At 34.1% G+C, this 22626-nt stretch overlaps 1 protein-coding gene across 4 annotated transcripts in view; it reads left to right on the plus strand.

Annotated features, from left to right (window-relative positions):
• Positions 1-22626, plus strand: part of BLTP1 (bridge-like lipid transfer protein family member 1) — a 223467-nt gene that overhangs the window by 129935 nt on the left and 70906 nt on the right. For 3 of the 4 annotated variants that reach the window (XM_049631120.1, XM_049631122.1, XM_049631123.1), the window contains exons 47-55: positions 920-1095; positions 4130-4305; positions 6215-6921; positions 7328-7573; positions 8876-8969; positions 10927-10977; positions 14297-14503; positions 16186-16424; positions 20839-21083. In XM_049631120.1, the coding sequence (XP_049487077.1) occupies positions 920-1095; positions 4130-4305; positions 6215-6921; positions 7328-7573; positions 8876-8969; positions 10927-10977; positions 14297-14503; positions 16186-16424; positions 20839-21083 (2141 nt within the window). The remainder of the gene's footprint in view (positions 1-919; positions 1096-4129; positions 4306-6214; positions 6922-7327; positions 7574-8875; positions 8970-10926; positions 10978-14296; positions 14504-16185; positions 16425-20838; positions 21084-22626) is intronic. The other variant, XM_049631121.1, reaches the window with a different exon arrangement.

The following is a 22626-nucleotide window of genomic DNA, read 5'->3' on the forward strand; positions in this document are numbered from 1 at the left end:
GGGTGTTTTCCCAAATTTATTAGATGCATGTATTATTTTCTTGTAAAAAATTTTTTTTAAAGGCTGTGAAATAGGCTTTGGTCCTAGTTACAGAGGGCAGCTGAAGTTAATCCATGTAACAGCAATTTGCATTGCTAACAAATTCTGTTCATATAGAAAATAGGAAATTATGAAATGTGGTTGAAACATGACTTTAGTTTTTGGTTTTTTGTTTTGTTTGTTTTGTTTTTGCTGGTGTGTGGCGTGCTTTTGAACCTGGAACCGATTCTAATTATGACTACATTCCAGTTCTTAGCATTGGCTCTTGGTTGAAGAAGAGAGAAGGATGATGCTTCCACCAGCTCTCAGTACTTTTCTAAAACTAGTCTCACTACTGTGCAGTTGAAATTTTAAGAAAACCAGAAAAGAACATTTCCTCTTTATCATGCGTGGGTCTTTTGCCTGGGGAGCTAAAGGGTAAAGGGAGTACACAGGAAAAGAAATAGTGTCATTTTATTTTTCTTTTGCTTCAGGAAAGCATAGTTGGGAAGAAATTTATATGTGGGACTCTGTGACACCCATTGCTTTTATCCTACTGCTATCTATGACTGCGCCTCAGTGCAAAGCTGAGGGAGTATCAAATGCTTTTCAAAGATATTCTAGCCATAAAATTCTGTACTTTGGACTGACTGGTTCTAATACAGACTTCATGTATGAGGAAGACTAATATTTTCTGAAATTATAGTTTGATTTCATTTTTATTAGTAAATCATGCCTCTAAAATAACCTAAAAGTGCTGTTTTTTTTTTCCTTCATTCAATTAAGATGGTCTGGTAATACTACTATAATACAGACTTCATAAGTTTACTTTGCTGTGCCCTTTAAGTTGTTTTTATTTCCTCACAACTTAAGTTTTATTTTTGAACATTTACTCTGTTAGGTGTTGCACCCAATCTTCCTACGATACCCTCAGCTTCAGATTTCAACACTGTCTTATCTAGCGACCAGAATACTTTGGATGGAACGCATTCTCAGCATAGCACTAGTCAGGATGATGTGGCAGGTGTAGAAGAAGCCAACCAAGGGTTTCCTGCTGTGCAGCTTGCTGATGCACAGGTGAGCCAGTCTCTTTTTCCATAATTATAGTATCCCTCATTAGATGGTACTTAGCAGCTGGAACCACCAAGTCATGTGCACCTTGGAAATTCTAGGGCAAATCTTTTTTTCTGTGCTTCTCTGCCTAAAGCCTTCATGCAAAAAAAGGAGGAACCTTTTAAAAGTACATGGGTTAATTATAAATGCAAATTTAGCACTTGTAGATGTTCATTAAACAGAAGAGTGGTATATAGTTATTAGTCTCATACAGTAACATCTTTGTTATTTGGAGATACAAATTGACTGAAACACATGACTAGAAAGCTAAATTTAACCACGTCATATAGAAGGCTATATTAAGTGCTATGTTAAGACTTTATTGAGTGAGCAGTTGGGAGGCACTGAAGATTTTAAAGCAAGGAATAAAGTGACTAGAACTGTACATGTAGAAGAAATATTATATGGTAGCAATGTGTTAATGGATTGAAGTAGAGAACTATAGGTGAAAAAAATAAGTTATTGAAATAGTTCATGCAGTGGTAAATAAGGCTTTTAACATTGATGGTTGTGACTTTGATAAAGCGATGGTAAATATTCTGGAGGTCTTTATTTAATTGATTAAAGATAGGAGTGGACAGCAAAACCCTTTGACTATTTTGGTTTGAATGATCACAAAGCAAGTAGGCGAGTGGGACCATGGCTATTGAGAGGTGTTATTTTTTCAGGATGAGAGAGACTCAAGCATAGTTAGATACTTAGGAGGAATTAGGAAGGTCCTGATCAGAAGAAGAAAAAAGAAGGGTAAACTGAGAGAGCAAGATTCAGAGAGGGATGAGGAGTATTGGAATTTACAGTCATTTATAGAGAGAGATGTTTTAGACATAAAAAAATACTTTTTTCCTCTGAGAATTTCCTCTGAGAAACTGAGAAGGCAATAAAGACAGTTCACAGCTATACAGGTAAGTTTGCAAATTGGTAGCTTCAATTTTCTCTTACAGTAGAAGGTAATTTATGTTAAGAAATGTGTCAGGCACTTTAAAATTTTCCTGAGATTTACTTCTCCAGTACATTAGAGTAGTTTTTAGGGTCTTCATTTTCTTTTTTAATGGAGAGTGGGAAAAGAAATAATTTTGTTGTTGTTTTGGCCTATAGAATACATTAATTGTATTTATTAGTATTCAATACATATTTTTAGAGATAACTATATTGTTTTAGAGACTCTAAAATCTACTAGAAACATGAATATTAAATAATATGGTAAAAAACTCTGTAAGGTAATTTAGATGTGTGTAAACGTTGGAGTGAATATGGAAGAGAGCTTACCAAACAGACACCCTAAAAAGATTGTCAGATAGTGCTGAGGGCCTGGTTAGGAGTTTAGGTTAGTGTTAGGGTAGCAATGAATGCAATTATATCATCTCCTCTCATTGTTCCTAGCAGCTCAGCTATAGGAGTAGAAGATCATTGATCCAAAGCAGATATAACAAGAAAAATGTGGTGATAAGATATAATAAACAATCTAGGAAGTTGGTGAAATGAAATTAAGATTATGGGGGAAAAGGAAGTCATATAACTTTGTACTGAAGTGTTGGTTGAGTTATCTTCATGGTCAAAGAAGTCATTCAGGATTATAAATTGGGATTGAAAAGAAACAGGAGACAATAATCAAAGTTTCTGGAATCAAAGTTTTTGATAGGTATGGAGCCATAAATAAATGACAAAGATTAGGAAAGAGGGTGGTTTGAACCTCGAAGAGGGTAGAGTTTTTCCATTAGAATGAACGAGCAAATCCAAGAGTAAAGGCAAGAAAGAATATCCCAAGCAAGTATAGAAGGGAGAAGAAATTTATCCCCAAAGTTCCAATCTACAGTAGAACTGTTTGAATTCTCTGTTCTAGTTCTTTAGTCCTTAGAAGAGTAGCCTTTCTTCCCAAGCACAAACAAATGAGATGTCCTAGAGGTAATTGAACATGTAGACTTGAGTCTTAATACATAAATTGCACTTGTCCATTTTAATAATAATATTTAACTTTCAGGAAAAGATCACTAAAGGAGAGTGTACAGTTGAAAGGGTTAGGGGAGGGCCATGGAAAGCACTGGGTAGCACCTATATTTTATTTTACTTAAAAAATTAATGTTTATTTTTGAGAGAGAGAGAGCACACGTGAATGGAGGTGGGGGAGGGGCAGAAAGAAAGGGAGTCACAATCTGAAGCCAGCTCCAGGCTCTGACCTGTCAGCTGTCAGCCTGATGTGGGGCTTGAACCCATGAACTGAGTCCCATTTTCAGGGACTCATGGGGCTTGAACCCATGAGCTGAAGTCAGATGCTTAACCAACTGAGCCACCCAGGCGCCCCATAGATAGCACCTATATTTTAGATGTGGAAGGAGGGAAAGGAACCATGCAACAGAGAATAAGTAAATTGATTATAGTAATCAACTACTAAACAAATTAGTTGCTTCTGTTTGAGTTAGCTCTTCATGACTACAACATAAGTTAACAAGACATTTAATCAGAGTGATGTATTTCTGTAAGCATGTGTAGTACTTAAAATATAAAGGAAGTTTTTTGTCAGGAAATAAATATTAAATGACTGTTATAACCAAGTGATACCATTTAAAAATAGGTCAGATATTCATAATATAACATGAAACATTTTTATATTAACATAAGATGTTGATAAGCTATTCTAATATACCACATTTTTATGGAAACACAGTATACATGCCATTTTTAAAAACAGGAAGTAGAATAATTTAAACTAGTTCACAATTTTATTTTTCTTGTACTTTCAGACACTCAGGCAGGATGGAGAAATGTTCTTCCTTGTGATTAACTTGAAAATGAGTGGCACACAAGAGGTGCTCAAAAATACTGTTAAGTTTTAAGTAAAATTAGAGCTTAACATTTTTTGTACAAGTCCCCCCCCCCCCCCCCGCCTTTTTTTGCTTCACACTGTGGTAATAATATATGTATTCAGTTAGGATAAGAAAAAAGCCACAGTAAATGATGGATTATAAGTTAAGCTAATTAATGAATGTGTTATGTCTTCCAGGTTGTTTTTAAACCTCTTCTGAGTCATACAGGGATTCAGTCACAGGATGCAATGCCACTCTGCTACCGAATGTACTTTGGAGAACACCTTTCATTTTCAGGGACTTTGGACTGCCTTAGAGCAGATATTGTGGATTCAGACACAGCCAAAGAGAGAAAAGGCAAAAGAGCAAGAAGGTGTCTTGTGTTATTGATCTTTTTGTGTAAAATTTTGTATATAGGTTATAATACCTTTTTTTTTAACTTTGTTTTCCTCTGTGCTAATGAGAAACTATTTTTAATATCTTAATGATGAGAAGGTAATTTCCACTTGTCAAAAACAGACTTATTTTAATAACCTGTTGATTTTATAGATGAGGAGGCCTATTTTTAGGCGTAGTTTTGTACCATGTTAGCACATGTATGTGGGTTAGCCAAAGTACATTTGCTGTATATATACTCAGAATGTGTTTACTATTGCAGTAGTTGATTTTTATGGTCTTATACATTGTAATTTTATATATTTTACTTACAATTATTACTAACTTTGCGTAGACTTTTAGTGTTTTCTATTAGATACAGAGTAGAAGTTATATTTAAAGTATAGCCATTGAAAACAAATACATAAGAATGCTGAATGTAGCATGGTGAAAGTTAAGAACTACCTTTTACTTTCATTCTTTATATTATCAGAGATAGTTTCTTCAATTTCTTTACTGCTTGAATAGGAAATATTATGCTCACTAAAGATTTGACTAATCTTTTGTGAACTTGGAATTTTACTTTGAGTGGGTCTCGCTAATGGATATAGGAATCATAGAATATGGACACACATGGCATTTGTGACAAGTTTTGCAACATTCTTGGTTTGATCCAATTTGTGTTTTTGCAGGGTGGTAAATTAAAAGTAAAATGCACTAAAAAAAGCAAAATGCCCATGTATCCAACATATGACTAAATGAAAAATGTTTTCCATATGAAATATTCTATTTAAAATTTTAAATAATTTGACAAAATCAGTTTAAACATTTTTATGAAATTTTCTTTTAGATTTTTTTTTTTTTTTTTTAGTGTTTATTTTTGAGAGAGAGAGAGAAAGCGTGAGTGGGGGAAGGGCAGAGAGAGACGGAGACACAGAATCTGAAGCAGGCTCCAGGTTCTAAGCTGTCAGCACTGAGCCTGATGCAGGGCTCAAACTCACAAACCGCTAGATTATGACCTGAGCTGAAGTTGGACGCTTAACCAACTGAGCCACCCAGGTACCCCTATGGAAATTTATTAATAGAAAAATATAGCTTTCTTAAATTTTGTTTCAGGTCTAGATATCTGAGGATTTTCTAATGACACAGGAATATGGAAATTGCATTGTCTTTTCTATTAAATATAGGACAGTCCTTGCTTTTCACAGTAGAGTGGTACCATAACAATGACTGTGCAAGCTGAAGCACCACAAAGTGACCTTAATGATTATTAACATTAGTGGGGAGGGACACCTGGGTGGCTCAGTCGGTTAAGTGTCTGACTTCAGCTCAGGTCATGATCTCACGGTTTGTGGGTTTGAGCCCTGCGTTGGGCTCTGTGCTGACAGCTCAGAGTCTAGAGCCTGCTTCTGATTCTGTGTCTCCCTCTGTCTCTGCCCCTCCCCTGCTCACGCTCTGTCTCTCTCTCTCTCTCAAAAATAAATAAAAATTTAAAAAAAATTAAATGAGATTAAATATGTAAATAATATATTTAACAGAGGTGGGGAGAGGTTGGCTAAGGGAGGTACCCTAATCGACCTATAATTAACTTTAAATTCCAATACCATTGGGGTGCATTATCACATTGGTAAGAAAAAAGGTTTTATTACTTCACTGAAATAATTAACATAAATTTGATTTTAACTAGTCAGTTGTGGAATAAGATCAAGGGAGAAGACGAATTTTCCAACTTATAAAAAATTGGCCTAGTGAATAATAACTTGAGCTCTTGCTTAAAATTATCTAAATGGCTTATAACGTGTTTTACCTTGGAGATTTTTTGCTAATAAACTAATAAAGATTGTGCAGCTCTGGAAAAAAGGAAATAAAACCTTGCCATTTTTTTCTTTTTTTTCCTCCATTTTTAGGCAAGGCCATGTGAATCTTCCTCCACTTGAGTTCAAACCAGCATTAATGTTGGAAACCTTTAGCATCAGTGCTGTTGTAATGGAAAAGTCCGTTTGCACCCCTCAGAACTCTACCAGTGCTCTTTCTTTTCATGATCTCAACAAGCGTTATTATAATACCTTTCACTGCAACTTTACAATTTCTTGTCAGTCAATAAGCCAGCATGTAGATATGGCTTTGGTTCGTCTTATTCATCAATTTAGTACCATGATAGATGACATCAAAGCGACTCAGACTGACATTAAACTTAGCAGATACACAGCTGGATCAGCTTCCCCAACACCCACCTTCAAAACCAGAAAACATCGGGATTTTCGCTCATCTGACTTCAGCCGCAGTTCTAGAGGAAGTCTGAATGGTGGCAATAGAGTAAACAATGCAAAGAACAAACGGACCAACAATGAAAATAACAAAAAGGAATCTCGAAACAAAAATTCGTTAGGAAGATCTGAAAGAAGAACTTCCAAAGTGTCCAGGAAAGGTTCAAAAGATGTGGTGGACCATATGACTATTCATATGGATGACTCCGATTCAATCACAGTGTCAGAACAAAGTGAGCCTTCGGCTGAGTGCTGGCAGAATATGTATAAATTACTTAACTTCTATTCACTTATCTCTGATCCAACAGGAATATTGGAAAAATCTTCAGAAACATTTGGACCAGCAGGTAATGAATATTTTAATATTAAAAAAATTTCTTTTTAGAGTAGCAATAATACTTAAACAGATAGGTGCTTTCTCAATGTTATAAGTAGATCATTGAAATGCCAAAGACCTGGCAATCACCCATGGAAAAAAAATAGTAATGGCAGTCAGATAATTTGCCTTCCCATTTCCCGTCCTTTCTACCCTGATACAAGGTCTTAAAGATTGAGATATACCTACTTTCCAATATCTGACTCTATTATTTATTTTCAATGTGATGATCGGAAATTGTTGAAAACGTTAAAAAATCATTTTGGTGAAGAAGAGGGCTGGTTTGGCATGTGAAGAAAGGTAAGATGATGTTTGGAGTGTCCTTCCATGTCACAGTTTTCATAGCTAAATCTGTATGTTTTTGTTTATTTATAAAGGAGTTCGGAGCCCTACAGAGCCAACATGTAAAGTTGTGTTTGAGAATGAACAAGACAATAACAGTTTGACTAAGACACAGAGGAAACGTAGCTTGGTAACTTCTGAACCTCAGCATGTTACTCTAATTGTGTTTGGGATTGGCATGGTGAACCGCACACACCTGGAGGCAGACATTGGTGGGCTAACAATGGAATCAGAGCTGAAGAGGATTCATGGCAGCTTTACACTTAAGGAAAAAATGAAAGGTATGACGATGTCCTAACACTGTAGTCCTGCTCTTCTGAAAAAAGCCAATGCCATCTCTCCGAAATTTCTAGTTGGCAACTTTTCTTTTTTTTCTTTTCTTTTCTTTTTTTTTTTCAGAAAATGAACTTTCCCATTTATATGGATCAAGAGTGCCAGTTTATATAGTTTCTGTTCCTATTCTTTTTTAATTTTCCAAGTTTTCTGCACTAAGTATTACTTCTGAGACTTAAAATGTCATAAGGCTAGGGGTGCCTGGCTGACTCAGTCCGTAGAGCATCCAACTCTTGATCCCAGGATTGTGAGTTCAAGCCCCACATTGGGCTTGGAGCCTGCTTAAAAAATAAATCTATAAATAAATAAATCAATAGCCATTAGGCTCTTTAATACACGAATGGCATATTGAACTGTGTATTTAGCATTATTTCTAGTTTTGACATATAATATGTATGTATGAGTACATAGAAATAAAAACTTTGAGGTGCCTGGGTGGCTCAGTCAGTTAAGCATTTTGGCCTAGATTATTATCTCATGGTCATGAGATTGAGTCCCATGTCGTGCTCCACACTGGGCATGGAGGCTGTTTAAGATCGTCTCTGTCCCTCTCCCTCTGCCCCTCCCCTGCTCATGCTCTCTTGCTCTCAAAGGAAAAAAATAAAAACCTTCACTAAAAGGTTTTTAAAAGTAGTTCTGAAGTAATTTAAATTTTATTATACATAAAACTTTTTTTTTTATTTTTATTTTTTTAACGTTTATTTATTTTTGAGACAGAGAGAGACAGAGCATGAACGGGGGAGGGTCACAGAGAGAGGGAGACACAGGATCTGAAGCAGGCTCCAGGCTCTGAGCTGTCAGCACAGAGCCCGATGCGGGGCTCGAACCCACGGACCGTGAGATCATGACCTGAGCTGAAGTCGGATGCTTAACCGACCAAGCCACCCAGGCGCCCCGAAACTTTTAAATTATCTCTCATCATTGAGCATATTATATGAATAAAATGCAATTTAAAAAAAAATTTTTTTTTCAACGTTTTTCATTTATTTTTGGGACAGAGAGAGACAGAGCATGAATGGGGGAGGGGCAGAGAGAGAGAGGGAGACACAGAATCGGAAACAGGCTCCAGGCTCCGAGCCATCAGCCCAGAGCCTGATGCGGGGCTCGAACTCACGGACCGCGAGATCGTGACCTGGCTGAAGTCGGACGCTTAACCGACTGCGCCACCCAGGCACCCCAATAAAATGCAATTTTAATACAAAGTACAATTATTTCCAGAAATCATATAATTCTTTTTTCTTACATTTAAGATGTTTTACATCAAAAGATGACTGAGACATGTGCCACTGCTCATATTGGTGGGGTTAATATTGTACTGCTTGAAGGGATTACACCAAATATACAGTAAGTGTGTCATTTTTTCATTCTTTTCTTAAACTTGTTTAGTTTTATAGTATAGGAAACTTAAAATTCACTGGATGAATTCCATACCTGCTGAGTTTTGAGATTTATATACATTAATGTTCCCAGATACTGTGATTTTTGTCATTAAGGATATCACCGCATGAAATGTTTTCAAAAAAATACTTTTTTCCCATTTTACAATTGGTGTGCTACTCCTCACCCCCACCCCTCCAAAAAACTGACTCCTTGTACGTTGTAAGAATGTCTAACAAGAAAAAGTGATTACAACACAAATTTCAGTTAGACATACAACCTGCAAAAACTCACATGATTCAAATAGTTAAAGCAAAATTTTAGTCAAAGAATATAAACTGTCTCTTGATTTTATGTTAAGTAATTATCACTCAAATTCGTGCTGGGTTTCAAAACTGTGTCTTGCCATTTTTTTTCACTTAAAGAATTTAACACTAGAAAGCCTATGAGACTCTTGTAATAATATAGGTAAACTTTTTATAGTGGGTATACCATACCATATCACTTTTCTTTTGATTCTTTGCTCTTAATCTTTTTCTTTATAAGTTCTGTTTTTGGGTCTGTTCAGAATTGTTCTGATAATGATACCTTTATATACAATATATTCAGATCATTAATCTATTATCAGTATATTTAAGTGTTGACTTTGTTCATACACTTGGGAGTATACCTTAATTCTTAACTTCTCAGTGGAGCAGCTTTATGCTGTAACAACAAAATATGCTTTGATAATTTAAGTCAGATTTTGAGAATTTGTTCTTTCTAACTATTATAACTACTTAATGTTCTATCATCTTATAGTAAATCTGTCATGCTAAATACTGACTAAATAGAGGATTTTGTTCAGCTTTATGAAAATTAAATATTAATCATATATTGATGAGTTACAGTTCTATTCATATTTTACACATGGGTAATGTGATAACGGTCTTGGAGAACATTTCCTTGAAATGGATGTACAAGGCTTGCTGGAGTAGTTTGGATCTGTAAATCAAGAACCAAAGAGTATATTTCTATATTATAGCTGCCTAAGTGGTCCAGATTGCATTTCCTAAGCAGTCTAGAAAGACCAGGAAATTCCAATAGTTATGACAGACAAGATCTTTTCTGATCATTCAGTGTGGGAGAAGGGGTCTTATGATGTAGTAATTGCAATCTTAACAAGTAGCTACTGTGAACCAGGAGCCTCACATAGATTATTTTATTTAATCCTAGTCACAGTCCTGTGAACTGGGGTGGTTTTATCCCACTTTACAGAACAATAAATTGAGATTCAGAGAGATAAAAGTGTTTGCCTAAAATGCTTAAAATCCTACAGTCCGCAAGAAGAGTTGTCTGAACCTGTGCTGCTGCTAAATGTCATTACAGACCTTCAGTTCCAGGATTCCTTTACTGGCTCTAAATTTAAAGTACCATGGTTTACTTTAACCAGTGCAGCAAATAAAACAAATTTCTTCAGTTGTCTCAGGTGTTTTATTTACTCTAGCTTCCTGAACCTTTTGTCTCTGTTATCTCTTAAGGGCTTCAAATAGCCTCTAGACTTACAAAAGTATTTAGTATTTTTACTAGTACATAGTATTTATAAAAGAGATTTTTAAAAGAATTATTATATAGCTATATTTCTTGCCTTTAGGAAAAAAAGGCAAGATGCCTCAACTTTTTTTTTTTTGAAAAATAAAAGTTACTGTTCACTGCCAAACTATAGTAGTTTTAAGACTTTCTCGATTTATTCTTTGCTGTTCATTTCTGATTTCAATTAAAGGGAAATGAAACTTAAAAAGTTGAAAAGTTTCTGTGAGGGAAAAATTTTAATGTGGGAAATAAGTAAAGTCCAGATGATTGGTCATACTGTAACTAATTTATGTATGAATGTTTATTTGCTTCCTTTTTGTTTTCCTGCTTTCTCTTGAATCTTCATCTGTAGACTGGAGGATTTTCCTACATCTCCTACAAGCACAGCCAAACAAGAGTTTCTGTATGTCCTATTATTTTTTTTCCCCCATGGGCTTTCTGATTAACATAGTATTGAATAGTTTAAAAGAAATACTTTAGATTATCTGCATGGCTGTGAATGTATGTAGTTAGTTTTTATTTTGTAGCTTTAATGTAGATCCTTTTATAGATTAAAGCTTACTGTCATTCAAGGAACAAACACAAAGAGGTAAGAGCTACCTTTTGGTAATTCACACATTATTTTGTTGGTGAAAGATTTTAACACTGTAGTTATGTGTTGATTGTGCTTTTTTAAGATGCCTCATTGTTAAAATTTATATTATCATAAATCTTTCTTAAGGTTTGATGTGATAATAGAAACTAAAAAATTTCACTTGCAAAAGAGTTTTCACTAATTGCAAAAATAATTATTAAAACATTAATGTATGAAAACATCTACACATCTCAACTTTATAATTTTGCTTTTAAGGTGAAGAGAATTTACTACTCTGTTGACAGATTTTATGTATGGTTTTCAGTATATGTACTTTTGTATTTTGAGTGGCTTGATTTGACCCATGTATATCTGATATCTAGTTGGTGTTTATTTATTTATTTATTTATTTATTTATCTATCTATCTATCTATCTTTGAGAGAGATACAGACAGAGTGCGAGCAGGGGAGGGACAGAGAGAGAGAGAGGGAGACACAGAATCCGAAGCAGGCTCCAGGCTCTGAGCTGTCAGCACAGAGCACGAAGTGGGGCTCAAACTCGAGAAAGTGAGTTTGTGACCTGAACCGAAGTCAGACACTTAACTGACTGAGCCAGCCAGGCGCCCCCTGGGTGCTTTAAGTAATTATTACATGAGTCTTACATAGGGGTGGAGATAGAGATAATGAAGCCCCAAAGTAAATCCTCAAATTATTCACTCAGCCTGTTGGAAAGACAAGGATGGGGCCTGCATTTAAGACCCTATAGCCTGGACTCAGGAAATAACGGAAGATGAGGAAAAAGTCCTTGCCTCATTAGGCACTGTGGTCGTTGTAGCTGTCACAGTGGATCTATCAGAACCTTGTAAAGGTAGACTGCCATTGTCAATTAATTCTTTTTTTTTTTTTTTTCCAATGAATTCTTTAACAAGATTCCTTGGTCATTTGCCATGAATTTTTTATGTATATGAGGCATGCCTCACATGCTACAAGTTTTTATAGTCTTCTCTTTAGAGAGATTTTGACCACTTCTTTCTTGTTTAAAAGTTTTATATATATTATATGACCTAGCTTAAGTGACAACCCTCTTCAAGAATTAAAATTATGAATAGACAGCTCATTTCAGGTCTTCATTCTGGGTCTCCTTATGTCTTTAACATGCAGTTTGACTGGAGTTAATCAGACATCCTCTACAGTTTTTTGGCTCAGTTTGATCAGGATAGGTCTATCATGTTGTCCAGCTTAGAAGAATACCACTCACACTGTAAATGGGGGCATCATTTACATAGACTGCATTGTGAACGGGGCCCTCTGGCATTGAACAACACAGAACACCTGAAGTCCTTAACATCAGAACTTTCACTGGAAATATCATAGTAGGATCCTCAATAGGAGAGCATTCAGCTCCATTAAGTTTCCACTCTTACTTTTGCTGCACAAGTGAAATTCCAGTGTTCTACATGTGCTTATATATGGTTATATGTACTTATATAATTGAAAGTCAGATAGGTGTAGAATTTTACTATCATGATAACAAGACACATTTTTTTGTATGTTTAGTTTAATTCAGTAGATGGTTGCTGTTCACAAGTAGAAAGCCATTTGCATTTTAGCACCATCTGAGTGTTCTGGCTTATGTTGAAATTAAATTTAAAATAAAATCTCATTGATGATAAAAGTAGCTTTATTTATTATAATATTTAAGAAAATATTCCATTCAGTAAGTAGTCAGTTTCCCAGAGTTTACTCTCATGCTGGCTAGACCAATTTTATAGATAACTTTTTTTTTCTAGTCAGTGAGAGTATCTGAGAAATAGTTGCCTTTGTAGAAGAAAGCAATATAGTTCTCTAGTAATCATTCTTGAATTTTATATAATACTTGGATTTCACTGTCTGTAAATAATCAACACCTCTGATAGAGTCATTGTTATACTTCTCAAGGTTTATTTTAATAGAAGTTAAATGCGATTAATTGATTTGTTAGATCCTTGAGACTATAAATAAATTCTCAGTAAATCCTCTACAGCCTAAGTAGAGATAAATGAATGTGAACCAAACTGTGGTTAATATGAAATTTGTTTTATGTGTTGTTTCGCTAAATTAAAAATTATTAAGTTATTCAATAATTTTATAATTTAATGTATTTATTTATAATTGGTTATAATTTAATTACTTAATATCAAAAATAACTTAATAATTATTAAATTATTGTCAAGAATCCCTTGCCCACGTGAAAGATAATATTTATATTATAAATATAATTATATATAAAGCTATAATTTTACTAACTGGGCCTTTAATGGTGCAGTTCATGAACCTTTCCATTGTGTACATCAGACTGCTTCATAATGGCTTCTACATACGTGACTTAACACATGTTATCTGTGGAATTCCACAGCTATAATGTTGGGAGACATTCCTGTGCTGTACTTCTTTCTGCCCCTTCATTTTACAAAATTCAGTGAGTGCATACCATGTTGAAGGCACTGTTGTAGGCATTGGAAGGGAGAACCAGAAATCAAGAAAGATAATGTCTCTGCTTTATGTCTGTATCAGTAAGGCTTACTAATTTTTAACTAAGTAGCAGTTACTTATTATGAATTGGAATTCTATCATTTCTTTGCCACTTATTGAAAATTTGAAAATTGGAAAATGCAAGTTAAGTTTCTTCCTTCCTATTAATTTTTTTCAACATATTAGATGATGGATGAATTCCTTTGATTAGATTCTAAGAAGTATAGTATTTTATTATATATTCAGCATCTGTGCTTCCTTAGTGGTTGTACATATCCCTAAAATAAATTGGGGGCAAAGAGAGGAGTTCTGAATGGAGGAAAAATAAAAATGGGATTTTGTATGTTGTAAACATGTAATATGTCAGTATTCATTCTTTTACCTTTGAGCACATACATATTTTCTTCAGTAAATGCTGTTAAAGATATATAATGATATTCAGTAAAAAACAATATAAAATAAATGTATTTCAGTGTTTTTAGAAAACATTTCCTCAATATACTATTTAAATGTATGAAAAATCTTAAGTCATTTAGTTCATTGAATGATTTAAAAGTATTATCTTGCTTTTAAAATACTTTTTCAACATTTCTCTTTATTGGGCTATATTTTAATGGCCTTCTTTCTTTATTAATAGAACTGTGGTGAAGTGTAGTATTGCCAAGTCACAAGCCCTCTACAGTGCCCAGAGAGGTTTGAAGACTAACAATGCTGCTGTGTTCAAAGTAGGGGCTATCAGCATCAACATTCCCCAGCACCCTGCCACCTTACATAGCATGATGGTTCGAAGTTCCCACCAACTGTCTAAGCAGATCTCAGATCTCATCAGACAGCCTTCTACAGCGTAAGTTATTTCTTCAAGTTCTATGGTTCCATGTAATGTGTTAAGTCAGTTTTTGCTGTTAATAATAGTTTAAAGGAAGACAGAGGGTTTCATCTACGTATTGACCATTATGAACTATGGTGCAGATGGAAAGTAGCCAAATGTGTGTGGGAGAATCATATTGGGTGTAAGGTACTTGGTCACAGATGTAACTGTCAATGTTCTCTCTTGCATCAGTAAAGCTTAAGAGATCCTAGAGATTGTGGACAACATAAGAGTCACTACAAAAGCATATTGACAAAATCTAGGACTGTGTCAATCCTTATTTACTTTAAACTCCCTAAAATTTATGACTGCATAGGTTTAAAAATTGCAGTGGCCATTTATGTCCCATAATGGTTTTGTGTTGTCCTCTATATGAAATTGTTGTACATAGTTCAAGGCAGGATGTGATCATGCCACAAAAGTATTTTAAAGGAGAGAAAACTGGACCTTTGTACATTGACTTCTATTGCCTGTGTCTGTAGCCCTCATTCATGGGTCTGCATTGCTAAGCTTTATTCCTAGTCCTCAAAGCAACATAACTAATGAATAATTAATAAGAATATGGTAAGGAAAAGTTAAAAAAATTGTCTTCTTATAGTTCCCTTTTCCTAACCTATAAGTTAAAAAAAACAGTGTGTCTTTTTACAGTATCCTAAAGCAGTGATATTTCTAGTTGTACTATCTAGATCTTTAATTCTGATTTAATATACATGTCTGGTTGACAAAGTAGTAATAATTTAAATGTGCTTCTCCTGTCAGTGGAATATGGAATCCAAAATGTGTACACAAGCCTTATTTAAAAATATACTAAGGAATCTGTCCTTATTATAGTGTACTGGCAGTAGAGCATAGTAGTTAAAAAAAAAAAAGTCTCTTGTCACAGTGAGTTTAAATCCTGATTTTGCCACTTTCTAGCTATACTTCCTCTTTGGAAAGCAGATAACAGTACCTACACAAGGTCTTTGCAAGATAAATGAATAAATGATATGAAACACACAAAGCATTAAGAATATTACCTGGCTCATAGAAGCACTCAAATAGTTATTGTTGGGGTTGTTGTTATTAATAGTGGTAGTAATAGTAGCTGCAGTAATAGTAATATTACAATCAACACTAAGTCATAGAATTTAGAATCAGACAAACATGAGTTTTAACTCGTTTCACACTAATGATATGAATGTGTAATATTCAAGTAATATTCAAGTTTGTGTTGTTATTCTTGTTTACTTTTCTAGATCATCATTTTTCAATGGCTTCTTTAAGGAAGTCTTAATGTGATCTGGTGGTAGAAAGAACATATCTGTTTACGGTTATTTCTTGCTATTTTTCATTGAGAATTCCAATAATTTTATACAATAAAATGGTAAATTTTCTAATTGTCTTTTTTATTTTTATTTATTTATTTTTAAAGTTTATTCATTTTTGAGAGAGAGGAGAGAGAGAACACAAGCAGGGGAGGGACAGAGAGAGCCAGGGGAGAGAGAGAATCCCAAGAACTGATAGTGTGGAGCCATCGTGATGTGGGACTCGAACGCATGAACTGTGAGAACATGACCCGAGCCAAGAATTGGAAGCTTAACCGACTGAGCCACCCAGACTCCCCTAATTGTGTCTTTTTGAAGTTATTTTTATTTATTTATTTATTTTTTGCTTTATAGCCCACAGCCTGTGAAAGAAGATATTGCAACGCCTCTACCTTCTGAAAAAACCCCAACTAGTGTTAATCAAACTCCTATTGAAACGAATGAATTTCCTCAGCTACCGGAAGGTTTAGAAAAGAAGCCTATTGTTCTTAAGTTCAGTGCCATGTTAGATGGTATAGCCATAGGAGCAGCACTTTTACCATCTCTAAAAGCAGAATATAAAATGGGAAGAATGAGGAGTCATGGAATGACAGGTAACATTGAATTTTAAGTTCAGTCTCTTAAAATTTAAGATTGGTTTGAAAAATTAGTAATATTTTGATGAAAAGTTACATTTGGTTTTGTAGATATTATATGAAAATGTAAATCATTTTAATCAGAACACTTTTAAATTTCATTAATGATGTTCTTCAGTCAAGTGAAAAATATCAGTTACATCTTCCCTGAGTGACCAACAGGGACACTGCTTTTATTTGAAGTCATCAAAGCTATTCAGTTATTGAGGCCATTTCTAATTTAGAAGTTGAATAAATTACTATATCCATTAGTTTCTTTATAGCCGGAATAACTTGGTTTATTTTCACATTTGGTGCATTTAGCTTAAATCACAGGTTATTTGGTTTCTTCAAAATAGCTACTTCTATAAGGTTTTGTGATCCTTATATACTCTTCGAAATTCTTTGCTGTTGTATTTTTATTCTGAAGTTTATCATATATACAAAAGTATGTAAATTATATACACACAGTTTCAAGAATAATAAAAAAAAAATGTGACCTTACCAACCCATTACACAAACTAAATGAAAATATTGCCAGTGCTGTGAAGGCTCCATCAATGAATATTATCCTTACCAGCTTTTCTTAATGACTGCTCATGGAATAACTGTTAACATGAATTTTGTGTTACCCATTCCTTTGCTTTTCTTTATAATTTTACCACATATGTATATACTCATAAATGGCTTATGTTTTGAACTTTATTTGTATGGACTCCCACTAATGTATTTTTTAAAGGGAATTTTTTTTTTCTGTACGTTTTGTTTGAGATTCATCTGTTCATTCATGTGTGTACAGTTCATTCATTTTTCACTGAAATAGTCTGTTAAGTGATTATATTACAGTTTATCCACTCTGCTATTGATGGACCTTTGACTCATTTTACTTTTTTGCTATTATAATTATTCTCATGCATGTCACTTGATACACATGTGCACAAGTTTCTCAAGGGTAATTACTTTAGGAATTATACACCTAGACTGTAGGGTAAATGCATCTTGAGTTTTATTAGGAAGTACAAAACTGTTTTCCAAAGTACTTGTGTTCACCAGTATTTACTGCCCTGCCAGTATTAGATGAGAGTTCCCATTATACCATATACTTGTTAACACTTAATATTATCTGGCTTTTAAATTTTTGCTTTGTCTGGTAAATGGGGAATTGTATCTCACTGTGGTCTTAATTTCTATTTCTATAATTAGTGAAGCTGAACTGTTTTATGTTATTAAGATATCTTTGTATGTTTTTTTATATGAAGTGCCTATTAATGGTTCTGTGTGTGTGTGTGTGTGTGTGTGTGTGTGTGTGTGTGTGTGTGTTTGTCCGTTTTACCATTGAGTCATTTGTATTTTGTTTTGGTTCACAGAAATTATGTTTTGTATGTTGAGCTTTTGATGTTATAAATTTAACATAGATTGTCACCCCATTAGAAACTTATTTCACTTTGTTGTCTTTTGATCAGTAGATATTCTTAATTTTCAAGTAATTGAATTTACCAGTATTTTCTTATATGATGTGTATTTTTATATCTTAAATCCTTCTCTTCCCAGGATCATGAAGATATTTTATTATATTTTCTATTAAATGTTTTTAAATTTTTCCTTTTAAGTTCTTCATCTATATGGAATTGATTTTTTTTTTAATTTGGTGCAGATTAGTTTAACCAATTATTTCAGCATCATTTATTGACTTTTCTTTTTTTCGGTGATACATAGTCCATTTTGGTCATCTATTACATGTTGATACATGTGGGGTCTGTTTCAGAGTTATTTATTATGCTTCATTGGCCTATTTGCACCATTACTGGTGACCTCTTTGCACCAGCTGTTTTCAGTATCATATTGCTACCTGACATTTCCTAGGAGTTATCTTGGTTATTTTTGGTTACTTGTTCCTTCACATACATTTTATAATCAGTTTGTCAAATTCTCTGAAAAAGCCTATTTGCATTTTTATAGGAATGTAATTAAATCCATAGATTTACTTGGAGACAATTGACAGGATTGATACCAAGAATTGATGCAATATTTACCCTCCTATTCTTAAATATGTATTTCTTTGTCTCTTTAGGTTTTCTTCAATGCTTTTCTACAAAGTTTAAAAATTTTGAACTTAAGGTTTTTGTGCCTCTGTTACAAGATATATTTATTTGTGTAGATACCCCCTACCTTGTGTTATTGTTGTTGTTTAGTTACTACAAATGGGATATTTTGTAAAATGGTATTTTCTAAACTGGTGGTAGTATGTACAAATGTGCTTGATCATTTTATGTCAGTTTTATACTCAACCATATTAAACTTTTTTTATTGGTAATAAGATAGTTTGGAGTTTCCTAAGTAGATACTTGTACCATGTGCAAATGAGGCTTTTGTTTCTTCCTTTCTAGTCTTTAAGAATTTTTCTTTTTCTTACTGTGCTTCTGCTATAATGTTCAGAAAAAGGGGGTATTATGGGCATCCTAATCTCTCATTCTTTTAAGGGAAATCAATATTTCGTCAATGAATATGATGTTTGCTGTAAGGTTTTGCAAGGTTCCCTTTATCAGGTTAAAAAAATTTACTTCTATTCCTAGTGTGCTAAGTGTCTCTATGAAGAAAAGTAGGTGAATATTATCAGATGCTTTTTGCTACAGCTGTTGAAATTAAAATGTTTTTTTCTCCTTTATGCCATTAACATGTTATATTAGTAGTTTAAAAATTTGCATACATACACATATATATAAATACATACACGTATGTATTTATATATATGTGTATATTTTTATTCCAACTCCGAACATTTTAGGTTTTGTTTTTTGTTTTTTGTTTTTTGTTTTTTTTATTGAGAGGGATTTTTCTGAACATCTAGATCTTTTTGTTAACTAGAAGAAAGAAACACTGTGAAGTGAGTTTCCAGAATTAGCAGAGTCAGAAGATCAGGCCTTCAGATATTGGCCTGACAATAGGGTAGACTCATCTTGGCCATTTTTTCAGGGCATCCAAGAAATAGGAGAGTTGACAGAGGGCAGTAAGTCAAAAGCCAATAGGCAGTTTGGAACTAGGAAGATACAAATATTTAGGAGCAAAGTAAGTGTATTATCAAATATCCAGACTGATAAGAACATATAATTCTTCTTGAAATGAAGGAAAGGGACAGAAGTAGTAAAAGAATGACTGTACTAGTGATAAGAGATGACCTGAGGCCTAGGATTACTTCAATCTTGATGTTTTTATTTGGTAATTCTGGTGTTAGTAATGGAAGTGGTAGTTACTGTGGTAAACAGCCCTCACCTTTTGCAGCTTGCAAGTGATGGTCACTGAGGCTGCCTTGTTGGAGTTAGTAAGAGAAGATCAGAGCAGTCTTGACCTATCTGGCTATCCACAATTGCACCAGTTGATGAAAGAGCATTTTTCTATTTATGGCTAACTCATATTATTGTATAGTGAGTGAATATAGTGAATGTAACATATAGGAAGGAGGTGACCTCCTACTAGTATTTTGAAAAAAAGAGATTTCTGGCACAATTGAGAACACTAGGAATGTTTATTACATTTTAATATGTATGTAGGCAAAATAGGCTATTTAATGATGTTTGAGTGTAAAGAATTGGTAACGTATAGAACAATATAAGATTTTGTTGTTGGAAAGGCACACACGTGTATATATTAGTATACAGTACTATACTAGTACAGTGTATGCAATGGGCAATAATAGATCTTGATTTTAACAAGGCTTCTTCTACTCTTTAATGCCTTCAGAAATAGTTGGAGAGATATGGCTTGAATAACAGTGTAGGTTGCATATTATAATTGAACAACTGCATGCTAGATTGTTGATTTAAGTAGTTTTAGTAAACTGAAACTCATACCGTATCCTTATTTGGCATACGGAACCATTAATAATTATTGTTAAGGTCACAACTACATGGGATTATATAATTTTATGCCTGATGAATTTATATTGTAATTTTATACCTGAGTACAATTTAATGACTTGACAATTTTGACTATTTCCTTCCATACTGAATCAGGATCAGGAAGCAAGTTGTTAACTGCTAACTTCTCTGTTAATAAAGCAATATGAATGTGAATGCGGATTGGAATTTTTTAATACTTAATTTCTCATGTTAAAACTCTTCTGTGATAAGGGCAGTTTCTTTCTGTTCTACCTTCTATGAAATAAAGAATATTTGTAAGGGTCTCTCTAACACCTAACGCAGTGCTTGGCACCTGGTAGGCTTAGTAAATATTTGCTGGCTTAATAATACTGACTGACTCTTTATAGTACCCACACATATATTTAAAGATTTATTTCATTTGGGATATGTATGCATTTTTTTAGAAACCATGTTTTGAACAAAGGAGTGGATGAGCACCTGAACAAACAAACAATAACTTTTCTTATTTTTTACAGGTGCACAGACCAGATTTACGTTTGAGCTGCCAAATCACAGATTACGTTTTACTTCAAAAGTTTCTGCCACGGATATGTCAACTATTCCTCCTTCTGCCAGTCTCAACCTTCCTCCTGTTACTATGTCAGGAAAATATATAATGGAAGAGCATGATAGTTATTCAGATCAGGTGTGGAGTATAGATGAACTACCTTCTAAACAAGGGTACTATTTACAGGGAAATTACCTACGTTGTGTGGCAGAAGTAAGTTTACTTTTTAATTTTCTTACACTCTATCATTTAGGAGTCTTTAAGGTTTAGGCGTACCAAAATATGTAGTGATCCAAACTTTTAAGACGGATCATTAAATCGTTTATTCTTATAGAATTCTGTTTTTTTTTCAACGTTTTTTTTTTTTTTTTTTTTTTATTTTTGGGACAGAGAGAGACAGAGCATGAACGGGGGAGGGGCAGAGAGAGAGGGAGACACAGAATCGGAAACAGGCTCCAGGCTCCGAGCCATCAGCCCAGAGCCCGACGCGGGGCTCGAACTCACAGACCGTGAGATCGTGACCTGGCTGAAGTCGGACGCTTAACCGACTGCGCCACCCAGGCGCCCCATTCTTATAGAATTCTGAACTGAATCTGGTGTGTGTGTATGTGCACATGTGTGTATATATCTGCCTCTTTCTCTATAGTTTCATTTAAACATTTCTTTTTTGTATTAGTCATCTTTGAATTTATATTTCTTATATTAGATTTCACATCCATCTCTGTAATATTTTTATGGCTCATTTGATTATAAAAAAGCTAATAACATTTATATGCATTGACTTGTACAATACTTAAATCGATCCTAAGAGGTAGGTATATTCTCATTTTGTAAGTGAAGAAACTGAGCCTTCAGGAGGTTACACTATTCATCAGGTATACATAATTATTAACAATATAAAGGTGATGCAGACAGATAAAATAATTACAGTCAAATTCACAGACTAATTTCTTTACTAAGGGAAGTTGAAAGCCAGCATACCTGATTTTATCATTTTTTCACTTTATATTGGCACAACTGTCACAAGTTTAAAAAACATTTGGATATATATTTTTTGTTTGATTTGTGTTCAGTAGGTCATCTGTTATTATACTAATTTGATACAGTAGAAAATTGAAGCTGAGAGAAATTAAATAACTGTCCCTAAATCTCCCCACTATCAAGTGAGAGATGTAGGATTCATACACAGTGCTGTCTCAGCTTCCTTTGTCAGTTTGTCAGAAACAATTTCAACTTTATCAAGGGGCAATTTTATAACTTTGTTTTCTGAGTTTTATTCTTTAGAATGTGAAGCATTTATGAGAATGCTCTTGAGCTCTTTGCTAGAAATATTACAGCTATGGGAGATATTTAAGTCTGGTTTGCCTTCGTTAGACCCTGCTTACCCTAGCATCTCTCTAATAGTTGGGATTTCTTTGTGTGAAAAATGTACAAAAAAATGTGTACAAGATTGTAGAAGTCAGATATTTATTTAAAAGGTAGATTATAGAGGTGCCTGGTTGGCTCAGTTGGTTAAGTGTCTGACCCTTGATTTCAGCTCAGGTCATGACCCCAGGGTCATGGGATCAAGCCCCATGTCGGACTCTGCACTGAGCATGGAGCCTGATTAATATACTCTCTCTCTCCCTCTCTGTCTCCCTCTTTCTCTTTTCTTGCCCTCCCCTCCCCCACTAACTTGCTTTCCCTAAAGTAAATAAATAAAACTTAAATAAGTAAAATTAATGGGTAGATTATAAAGCATCTTGCATTTGTGCTT

Source organism: Panthera uncia, chromosome B1 (assembly GCF_023721935.1).
Source record: "Panthera uncia isolate 11264 chromosome B1, Puncia_PCG_1.0, whole genome shotgun sequence".
Classification (NCBI taxonomy): domain Eukaryota; kingdom Metazoa; phylum Chordata; class Mammalia; order Carnivora; family Felidae; genus Panthera; species Panthera uncia.